Source organism: Sphaerodactylus townsendi, linkage group LG01, assembly GCF_021028975.2.
Source record: "Sphaerodactylus townsendi isolate TG3544 linkage group LG01, MPM_Stown_v2.3, whole genome shotgun sequence".
Lineage (NCBI taxonomy): Eukaryota > Metazoa > Chordata > Lepidosauria > Squamata > Sphaerodactylidae > Sphaerodactylus > Sphaerodactylus townsendi.
The window spans coordinates 27,403,766-27,414,807 of record NC_059425.1 but is presented as its reverse complement, the minus strand read 5'-3'; the positions used below and the strand labels follow the sequence as shown (position 1 = coordinate 27,414,807).

General features: G+C 49.0%; 1 protein-coding gene across 1 annotated transcript; it reads right to left on the bottom strand.

Moving 5' to 3' along the window:
- Window positions 1-3,450: 3,450 nt before the first annotated feature.
- AP5B1 (adaptor related protein complex 5 subunit beta 1) lies at window positions 3,451-10,231 on the bottom strand. Its single transcript, XM_048484503.1, has 3 exons — window positions 10,132-10,231; window positions 7,200-7,368; window positions 3,451-6,092 (listed from the first exon to the last, which is right to left on the bottom strand). The coding sequence occupies exons 2-3, from the start codon at window positions 7,350-7,352 to the stop codon at window positions 3,522-3,524; spliced, it is 2,724 nt and encodes a 907-aa protein (XP_048340460.1). The 5' UTR covers window positions 7,353-7,368; window positions 10,132-10,231; the 3' UTR covers window positions 3,451-3,521.
- Between the last annotated feature and the right edge of the window lie 811 nt (window positions 10,232-11,042).

The window sequence follows — 11,042 nt, the reverse complement described above, 5'->3', positions numbered from 1 at the left end:
CCAAATCAACCAGCCTTCCTGCAGTGCAATACGAGGAAGAGCTACATGCTTCTGAGTCTTCTGGAAGTCTTAGCAGGAGGTTAATTTGCTTCAGACGGCACAGCTAGCCTCTCTCACTCATTCAGCGCATCTTCACTACCCACAACAGCAGAGCATTATGGGAAAGTAGCCCATTGTTAAGAATCCTGTCTCTTTTGAAGAAATACTCTGTTCCCTTTTTTCAAATGACTAGAGACCTTCTTGCCCTGACACTTTTAAGTGGCTTCAGTTGCAGAGAAGTGTCCTGTGTGAGATTTCCAGAGAGCAATTCTGGGTATTAGGGTATCCCCAAACTTGAACTGACTTGCAGTTCAAGTATTCTATTATCTAAGTGGGGGAGACTGTCCAGGGCCACCGGCCCTGTGAGATATTACAGCAGAATTCCAAAGCATGGGTTTAGCCATTACATACAACCCTCAGTTCCGCATCAGAAACACTATACTAAGGCACTCCAATCTGTACAGGATCCCAAAATATTACAGGAATCTAGCTTCTACTGGATCCTCTTGTGTCTACAAGGGTGCAAGACTTCATGGTGCACAGAGACTTCTTGGGTGGAAAGCCAGGGACAAAGAAAGATCATCAGTTCCTGTCATGACAGCAAGTGCATATCAAGTCCTTTTGTTTTCCAACAAAATTCCCTTGCAGCAGAAAACCCACAATATATTGCCAGAGGGACTACACAAGACATGATATAAAGTAGAACCAAGTGCCAGATTAAGGAGAAAGGTAGCTTCAGCCTGCAGCACAGCTTCAGTTCCTTTTCAGGTTTTTGTCCTACTGAGCACATGAAGCTGCCTTAAACTGATTCAGATTATCTGTCCATCAAGGCCAGTATTGTCTACTCAGACTGGCAGGGTCTCTGGCAGAGGTCTTCCACAGTATCTACTTCTTGATCCTTTTCACTGGAGACATCAGAGATTGAACCTGCAACGTTCTGCATGCCAAGCAGATGTTCTATCATTGAGCCAAGGCCCCTCCTCTCCTTATTAAAAATATACATGAAGTAAATAGAAAACCTTTTCTTTATACAAACACCCATATAGCGCAACCTTGTCCTGAGTAAGACCATTAATCCACATATTTATGTGGATTTATATAGAACCATTGGCAGAGGCATAGCTGGGCCATACTGTGCCTGGTGTGCACGCTGCGTTTTCTGCCACTGCCCCACCCCCCGGCTTCACACCGTCACTGCCCCCCCGCCCACTTACCTGAAAGTGAAGGCTGGAAAAAGCAGTCTGTTTACTTGAGGCTGAAAACGGCTTGGTGGGAACTATACTTCCCAGGAGACCCTGGGGCTCACAAGGTCTCCTGGGAAGTGTAGTTCCCACCAGGCTGTTTTCAGCCTCAAGTGAACAGGCCGCTTTTCCAGCCTCCACTTTCAGGCTGAACTAAATTAAGTGTGGGAGGGTGGGGCGGGGGGCGCTGTGGGGGGCGATTTCCGCTCCCCAGGCACGCGCCCAGTGCAATGTGCCCCCTGGTAGCTCCGCCTGTGATCATTGGTGTGCATGAATTACAAGATGACATATTCCTGTCCAGAGGAACATGCTGGTGGTAAAAAGTGTCATTGAATCACAGCTGACTTATGGCAACCCTGCAGGGTTTTCATTGCCTGCCTCTGTGTACTAACCCTGGACCTCCTTGGTGGCCTCCCATCCAAGTACTAGCCAGGGCCAACCCCAATTAGCTTCAGAGATCTGATGAGAACCAGGTTAGCCTGGCCCATCCAGGTCATCTTACGCCCTAAAATTTGGAGAAAGGTAGAGATGAAGATGAAAGTCATTAAGGTGGGTTTGGGGAAAGGGTTCGAAAGCAGGGAGCCAAGAGGCATCACACAGTTATTGTGAGAGGTAGTTCTAGGCACAGGGAGCATCAAGGAAGGAAGGATGTTGTCTGATGACTTTAAAGTGTTGCTTTTGCTGAAGTGCTTTTGCTGAAAAGTGTTGGTCTTGTTGAAGTGTTGCTTTTGCTGAAAAGCAAAGTTGCAAAGCAGAGGGATAGAAGAAATCAGAGGGCAGGCACATGGCTTTGGAGAGCTTTGAATATAAGGACAAGGAATCCACACTGGACCTGGGAGCAGAATGCCTGTTCTCTGAACTGGGGATTAAACCTGGGGCCTTTGGCACACAAAGCAGGTGGTCTACCATGGGTCCCCTAGCAAAAGAGAGACTGCCTTTGGGAGAGGTGAACATAACAAGGTGCCTTGTACCAACTCAAGCTGTTGGCCCATCAGACTTGGTATCATTTCCTCTGACTGGGTTGAAAACTCCAGATTCTCAGGCAGAGAAAGGCCTTTCCCAGCAGTTGGTACTCAATGACCGTTTAACTGGAGAGGCCACTGGGGGCTGAACCTGCATTCAAAGCCCTGAGCTAAATGCCCTCCCTTTCTAAACATAAAAACTGCTCTATCCCAAATGCGACCACTGATTTACATAGCTCAGTGTGGTCAGTACACTCCCCTCAAGGTCTAAGGGACAGAAAGGGTTTTCCCAGTCTCTGCTACCTGAGATTTCTGTAAATGTGGAAATGTCAGAGATTAAACTAAATCTTTCTACGTTAAATAATGTTTTGGGGAGTATCTGACCCGAACAGAAAACAATATAACACCCCGCTAAGCAAACCTCGATATTACAAAGTGCAAAATTTAATGGTGTGAAAGAGTGAATATAACAACAAATTATCCATTCATGTATGCACCACATTCATACCAACAACTTTCAAACAACTTTCAAACAGCTCATATCCCTCTCACTGAATACCTACTTAGAATATCTCTGATAAGTGAATAAATAAATAAATCACCACTTAAACTAATTACAATAGAAGGGAAATAAGTAAATGTAACAATAATTCAATACAAAAAGGTTCTCCTGGAATCTCCAGGATTCATGTTGTTTGCAAGTTGTTGGTATGGATGCGGTGTATGTATGAATGGATAATTTGTTATTATATTCACTCTTTCACACTATCAAATTTTGCACTTTGTAATATCAAGGTTTGCTAAGCAGGGTGTTAATGTTCCTTGGTGTTGGAGTTTTCCACTGCCACTAGCACTTTTGTTTATTGAGTATCTGACCCTCCCAAAGTCTTTGGCCTTGAAGCTTAAATAGCATCCCTGGTACAGAATGGGAGCTTGCCAACCACTTGAGCATAGATTTCTGGGAGATGCACGGAAACGACTATAAATAAGGCACGGAACGCATGGGATTATTGATATCGTCACAGGCCTTCTTTCCTCTTTAGGAGAACCACAGAGAAAGGTTTGCTGATGCTTTCAATGAGCCACGGGTCAGCCACCACATCCCTTGTGCAATGCTGGGGGACACTCAACCCCCCAGTCCCTTTCTGAAAACACTCCAACAGGCCCCGCACAAAAGTTCCCCTTCCCCATCCAACCTGTATCGCAGATGACTTGCAAAAAGATTTTTATTTTTTCACACGCACACCCCGAAATGAGTCCCAACAGTCCCTCTTCCCGCTCACCCGGCCTCCACAAGACCCAGCAAGTAGCTGTTCAGGGAAGGCAAGAGTTTCCAGTTGTCTGTCCGGATGCTCACGCGGGCGGCGTCTTTAACGCTCTGCACTTGCAGCAGAATGTGATACTGTGGCGGCAGCGCCATGCCGATCTCGTACAAGCCCGACTGTTCAGCTAGAATGTACGTGGCAAAATGATCCTGCACCAAGCACCCCAGGGACTGGGGGGGCACAGGCCAGCAGACAAGGCTCTCGGCACAGGCCTCATTGCCGTCCGGATGAAGCTGGTGCCAAAGAGCGCCAAAAAGGTGGTGCCGCTTCTCAAGGGACCAGGCTGGCAACTTCAGAGGCAAAAAGAGATCAGGGAAAGCTACCTCCAGTGGTTCCAGCTGGCTGCCGTGGGTGAGACCCTTCTGCGTTGTGTACACAGCAAAGACGTTGACCTGCGTGGGGTAGGGACAACGAGGCTGCAGTGTCAGGGTCACAGTCTGGGGTGGGCGGCGTGCCGAGAGGCAGGGCACGCACAGTTCTGGCACAGGCTCATAATGCCGGTCAGAGCACACAAAACGCAGCACCACGCAGAGCAAGAGGTCACAAGGGGGACTAGAGGGATCTGAGTGGACCAGCTGGTACGTCAGGTTGAGGTGCGAGGGGGGCCGCGGCTCCAGCAACCACTGGCAATAGCTGTCCACGTCTTGCACAAAGTGGGGAACGGCAGCCATGTCACTGCTCTTTCCGACCCTCTCCAACCGCATGGGGGCTTGCACAGCCGGGTGCACTGTTAGAGATGCCACAAAGCTCTCGCTGTCGGCCACAATGGAAGAGGAGAGCGTCCGGGCCTTGCTGGGGCCCTGCGGAGCCAGCACAGCCCCGAGTTTATCATCAGAGAGGCTGGCCAGCAGGGTGTAGTAGAAACGAGCCCTGTCTCGGATGTCTACATCGACATGGCAGAGGGAGACGGCCTGCAAAAGGTCGGCCAGTTGGTATGGAGCAGGCAGCGGTTGAAGCTGCATCAAATTGCGGCAGATGCTCAGGAGAATTTGTCCCGAGCGCCAGTCCCCAAGTTGGTCCAAGGCAACCAGGCGTCTCAGGAGCCACATGGTCTTCCTTTGGGGAATGTCCTTCTCCTTGGCCAATCTGGCCAAGACTTTGAGATGCCAGCTCAGCTCCTTCTCTTGCAAGGGCAGTCCCACAATCAGGTCTTGCAAGTCGTGAGCAAAAGAGCCGGCCCAGCTGGGCTCTTCCGTCACTGCCCAGACTTCATCCAAAAGGTTGATGACGTTCGGTGCCAGACGGCAGTTCTGACGGTAGAGATCCAAGAGGCAGTGGGTCAACTCTGCCATGGGCTGTGCCCGTGAGCCGAAATACCGGGAAAAAAGGAGCGCTGCTCGGAAAAAGAGCCGGGAGGCCTCCTGCCCGCCTTTCCCAGCCACCAACCCCCCAAGGGCCAGCACATGCTCCAAAAGGTAGCTCACCCCTTGTTCGGCGGCAGGCCCCTCGCTCTCCATGCACACCAAGCACAGCAAATTCAGCCGTGCCAAGATGGTGCCCTGGTCCTGGAAGAGGCCAGGGAAGAGGCCAGAGATTGTACGAGGAGTCAGCAAAACTGGCAGAGCCTCTTCTGTGCCCGAGCCCAGCGGCCTGTTCTCGGGGAAATGCAAGAGGCAGTCCAGGTGGAAGAGTTTCACTGGGGTGGGCAACGCCGGGTGTTGGGCCATGCCCACGAGGCGGCGCAGCAAGAAAGCCTCGTCTTCGGCCGTGAAGAGGCTGTCTGTGAAGAGAGACTTGAGCTGCAGGATGGCATGCAGCAGCGCCACGTCAGAGGTGCCAAAGAGGCGCACCAGCTGGGCTTTGAAGATGGCGGGAGACTGGGTGCGCACGACGCTCACGGCTTGGGCCAAGTGCCACAGGAGGTGGCTTTGAGCTGCTGGGGACAAAAGGTAGGAGCTGTCCAGCAGAGACGAGACCACCGATTTCAACTCCTTGAGGTCGCCGGACGAGGGCATGAGGAGCAGCTGGTCGAGAGCGGCCACGGAAAGCTCACCCAGCTCCTTCGTAGCTCCCCAGACCAGGCCCTCGCTGCCTGCCAGAAGCTCCACCAGGCTTCCCTGGTTACCCCGCGCAAGCAGCAAGATTGCGTTCCGCAGAGCCAAGCTATACAGCAAGGTGTACCCCTGATGGGCCGAAGAGGCCTCCTGCTGCTGCAAGGAACGAAGGGTCTCCAAGCGCCGCGACAGCAAGCCAGGGTGGCAACATTCCACCTCTCTCAGGCACTCACAGGCGGCTACCCGGATGGGTCTCTCCGCAAGTCCTCCATGCCGGTCATTAAGGTCTGAAGCCAGGTGGAACAGCAGGGAGAGGTATTCGTGGGAAGTCTGGCAGCCTTCGCCAAAGGCCTCCGTGGCCAACAGCACTGTCCCCATTGTGAAAAGCAGGTGGCATCGCAGAGACAGCAGTTTGGGTGAGGAGCCCAGCTGGGTAAAAAGAGACAGCAAGGACGCCACGGCCTCTTGCCCCACCTTGGCATCTGGGCATAACAGAGTGGGATATTCCAGGAGGAGTGACAACATGGAGACCTGCAAGAGGGAAGTACAGTTGCTGTAAGGAAGTGTCAGCCTTTCCTTAATGATTGCCTTAATGTTTTCCTTAATGATTGCCCTGCTAGATTCCAGCTCAATCCCGACATAACCTTTCCCCACATGCTGCTGTCCCCAAAACATGGTTGGCCTACCTCTTCTATCTTCCATACTTTCTCCAGACAGTAATCTCAAATTCATTATTGTTTATTTTACAAAAGGATTTCTTTCCAAGGCAGCATTTCTTTTCCTTTTTTTTCACTATCACACATTTATGTGCTTGTGAGGTCCCAGGGCCGTTGGCCACACACCAGTTAGCCACATTTTGAAGAGGAACAGTCCATGCTACACTTTCATTTTTAGTCCTCCAAAAAGTTTGGAACAGTGCACATTGCTCTCCCATTCTCCGCATTTATTCTCACAGCAACCCTGTGAGTCTAGTTCATGATACAGAAGTAATTTGAACCCAAGTGTTCCGCAATTCATTTTCACCCAGGCCGAAACAACAAGACAGTCACTTCTCACATTTCCTGGCTTTTCCATACTGATTTCAGCACAGACTGGAATCACAGGATTTAAAACCCCTTTCCACGCACACAGAGAGTCCCTGAACATCGGGCTAGTTGTTGGTGAAAAGGCTATAATGTCACTGAATGTTCACAAACATTCTAAACAGCTGAGATGGGAAGATTCAGGTAGCAGGAAAACAATATGCAGGCGAAACGTCAGGAGAGAATGCTGCTAGAACACGGCCATACAGCCCGGAAACCACACAGCACCCCAATATGGTTTCTGTGAGGGAATCTGGCTGGGATTTTAAAAAAAATCACCCAAGGCTGGAAGGGAGACTACACTACAGGGAGATTGCAAAAAGTAGGGTTACAATCAGGAAAACCAGCAAGATGGACCCCTTCCTACAAGTGGAATTTATTTTTATGGCAGAATCAGCAGAGGGACCTACCCCTTCCAATTCCTGTACATCTTGCTTTTCCTACAGCAATCCTATTCACAAAACTGGGCCCTTCAAGCTGCTGGAATGAGTAAAGGCCATGATATCACCTCACACCTTTCTCTGCAACCATCCCCAAAGTTGCAATTCTGCATTACCTTGATCTGCTCCCCCAGCTTTTCATTGTGCAGCTCCTGTAACAGGTCAGCTACAAAGGTGTCGCTGGCCCCATAGGCAGAAAGGAAGGCTGTGGGGCACAGACGGAAAGAGGTGACAGAACTGACCCAGCCCTCTGCACTCCTTTGACTCATGGTGAAGACAGTAAGGCTGCAAAATAGAAACAAAAAAGAGAACGTCGAAGACATTACTTGAAAGTCAACGGACCGTGTCTGGCCAGGCCAGGCTTCAACACAAAAGGCAGCAAATGGGATATATCAACTTAAGTTGATAAAAGGCATTCTAGGCCACTGATGTTACCTGGCTAGGCCAAACAGCTACCCAAGCTGCATGCCAAACACCCATCTGATGATGTATGTTGTGTCCTATTTCCAGGATCATATATCCTCTGGCCACAGCCGATTACTCAAGGCAAGGTTCCTTCAGCTTTTGGCTGGGGAGTCTTTGGCTCATTCCGCACATGCAGAATAATGCACTTTCAAACTGCTTTCAGTGCTCTTTGAAGCTGTGTGGAATAGCAAAATCCACTTGCAAACAGTTGTGAAAGTGGGTTGAAAACGCATTATTTTGCGTATGCGGAAGGGGCCTTTGTTTCAGGGCATGTTCGGCATTATTGCCCACCGCTCCGTTTGCGTCCTTCATCAGCTGGCTTTATGCTTGCACATGGGGGCGACACACATGATGTTTTGCGGGGTCTCCATAGCACACGCATGCTTCAATTTTGGATATAATATTTCATTTTTACCTTCAATCTTATCAATAGATGGATATATCAATCTATCAGTAGATCAATGTATCGACATAAAAAAGGCACCTGTACACTTTGCTCAATATGGCATCTGTACACTTTATTTATTTATTTACTTACTTACTTACTGGATTTGATAACCACCTTATCCCCGAAGGGCTCAAACACTGACCATCTTTTATGGTGGGAAGTGAATGGGGAGTAGTGGCAGCATGGAAACTGCAAACCACAAAAGGACAAAGTGAACTGTTGTTTGCTAAGCTCCCCTGGTTCACGATCATCTGTCTCTTCATGTGCTGTAAACCCAAGCATCAGGACCAATGGGTTTTTCCCAGTGTGGTCTGGAATCCCTGACTGCTTGTGTATAAAGTTATGAGGCTGGAGACGTCCCAGTTTGTTGATCCAATGCAGGAGCATATCAGGCGTTTGGACTGGCTGACTTGTCTTATTATTTTTACATTTTTTTTAGTGTTAGTATTAATTTATCGATATGGTTATTTATTTATTTATTTTAATCTAAAGATCTCCAGATATGCAGGAGCAAGAAGGCCATGGGCAATAGAAATGATACAGCAGAAGTAGTAGTCAGGTGCAGGAAGTAGGGCGAGGGGAAAGTGTGCCAAACAGCACAAGGAAATGTGCGTGTGGGGGGGGGGGGCAAGACTGTGGGTTGGCTGTGGGCAGAGGGAAGAGGTCCGGGGCAAAGCTATGCCCACTGGCAAATCTGTTTCACTCTGGCAGCGAAGCAAAATGAAAATTGTGCTATAAGTGGATTTGCTTGCTGCAGATAAGAGTGGAAAGTGAAAGCAGGGCTAGAGGAAAGAAGTCTGTACAAAAAAATCCACCACACAGCAAACACCTTGTGCGTAATCGGCCCACCTCTACCATTGTCTATGGCTGATTCCGCATGGGCCAAAAACAGCAGTGTGAAAACGGTGTGAAAATGGTGTAAAAGGATTTAAAACAGTGTGAAAGGGTTTATACTGTTTTCACACCATTTTCACACTGCTGTTTTTTGGCCCATGCGGAATCAGCCTATGTTAAGCTTTTTACTCTCATCCAGCCCATTCTGACTTCAGGCTCTGGTTTAACCAATCCATAGCCTTTTTTGGAATCCACTGAAATAAAGAAATGGAGTTTCACCCACATATTGACAACACCACACCCCAAACTTCCAGAACCGTCTTGGGGAGAGATACTCCAGTAACAGTATTATGGAATCTGATTAATTCAGCAGGTACCCACTGCCACCTCCCTTAGGATTCCTTTGGCTGGATAAAGGTGGTTTTTAAGTAAACAACACAGTAGGTTGAGAAGGAAGAAGTTTGCATGGGATTCCTGGGTTTGAAGGTACCCCGAATCCTAAAAATCCCTTTTGTTGCCACTATGGTAGTGTTAGTTTTAATTCTGTTGGCTTTAGAATGAATGTTTCGCCACTGCTTTTATTGTGGTGACCTGCTTTGTGGCCCAGATATCTGATAGAAAGGCAGGCTTATATATATTTAAACGAATGAAGATTGCTGCAATTGAAATAACTGACTCTTGGGCAATTAATGATCTTACTGGGCCTCAGCTTTCATGAGCCCAGAAGCTGAATTAGAATTCACCAGATCTGACTTCATTTCCAAAACAAAAGGCAAATCTCCCCACCCCTTACAGAGCTTGATGTATTTAAGCAAGAGGAGAAGGACGGAGCTATCGCCAATTACTTCGATTGCAAAGGGCCTCTCCTTGATTACATTTAAATTCCGCCCAGATAACGACAAGCCCTGAACTTCTTGCATCTCGCGCTGTGTTATTCACAACTTAAGCGGTTGAAAAACATCCGTGCTTGCCCAACACAGCCCGCGTCCTTGCAGCACTGGCAAGGGGGTGGGGTGGGATGGTTTCTAGAGGTCCCATCGAAATGCAAGTGGGATCGCCACGTAACTACCAAGTGATGCATCGCCAATGCGCTGGGAAAGCATGGGATGGGACGAAATAAACGTGAGAATCGTCTATGTTGGAAGAGAAAAATAAGATATTTGGAGTTGTGCAATGAAAGGAGGGGAAGTTGTGCTGGGCCTGGGCTCATCATGCACACGGGGCCCAGCGGAAGACAAAAAAAACCCGAGGCACGCGGCACACACCCGGGAATGCAAGGTGCTTTTCCCTGCACCACTTACCGCCCTGCCCGCCCAGTCGCCTCCAGTTCCGTCCCCGACTTCCTTCGGCGACAGCTCAGCTGATCTCAGCTCCTTAGCCAAGCGACGCTTCCTGCTTCCCTTCGCGGTGATTCCAGCTGCCACCGCTAGAGGGAAGCCGAGCAGCGGCCCGACGCGGCCGTGCTCCTCCGCAAGCGTCCCGGGGCCAAGCTGATTTCTAAGAGAAGCGGCGAATTCGAACCCGTGGCCTACAAGCCCCTTCTCCGATTCCAAATGCGCTGGAAGGGGGGAAAGGAGGGAAGCACCCGGCACTTGTTTAGATACTATTTTCAGGAAAAGTGCATTCTTTTGAGCGCCATCGTATTTTATTGAACTCGAAGAATGTTGTGAAACTATCTAAAACCACTCGTCAAACCGTGCCAAACCGTGTTACTGTTGTAACCTGCTTTGTGCCCCAGATATCTGACAAAAAGATAGGCTTTAAACAAAACAAAAAAAAAGATTGCTGCGCAACTAAAATAACTGACTCTTGTGGCAAATTAATGATCTTACCGGTATCACCTTTCACAGAGTCCAAGCCCAGAAGCTGCATTAGAATGCAATCACCAGACCTGATTTCATTTCCAAAACAAAAGGCAAGAGGTTTCTCCACGCTTACAGAACTTGATTGATGTATTTAAGCAACAGGAGGAGGACGAGTCAGTGGATGTCACCATAAGATATGTTATCTGACTGCCTCCGAAAGAGAGACCCAGAGAAGAAAACCCAGAGAAAGTTCCATAACCCCAGATCCTCCACGGGAATATCCCTGCTTCCCACAGATCTTAAATCACTGGAAGACAGAGCCTCACTGGCAGATTAAGCGACTGTATGGGTCACTGTGAATCCCTTAACTGTACATGGCCCTGTGAATTCATGTGCCGGTATTAAGA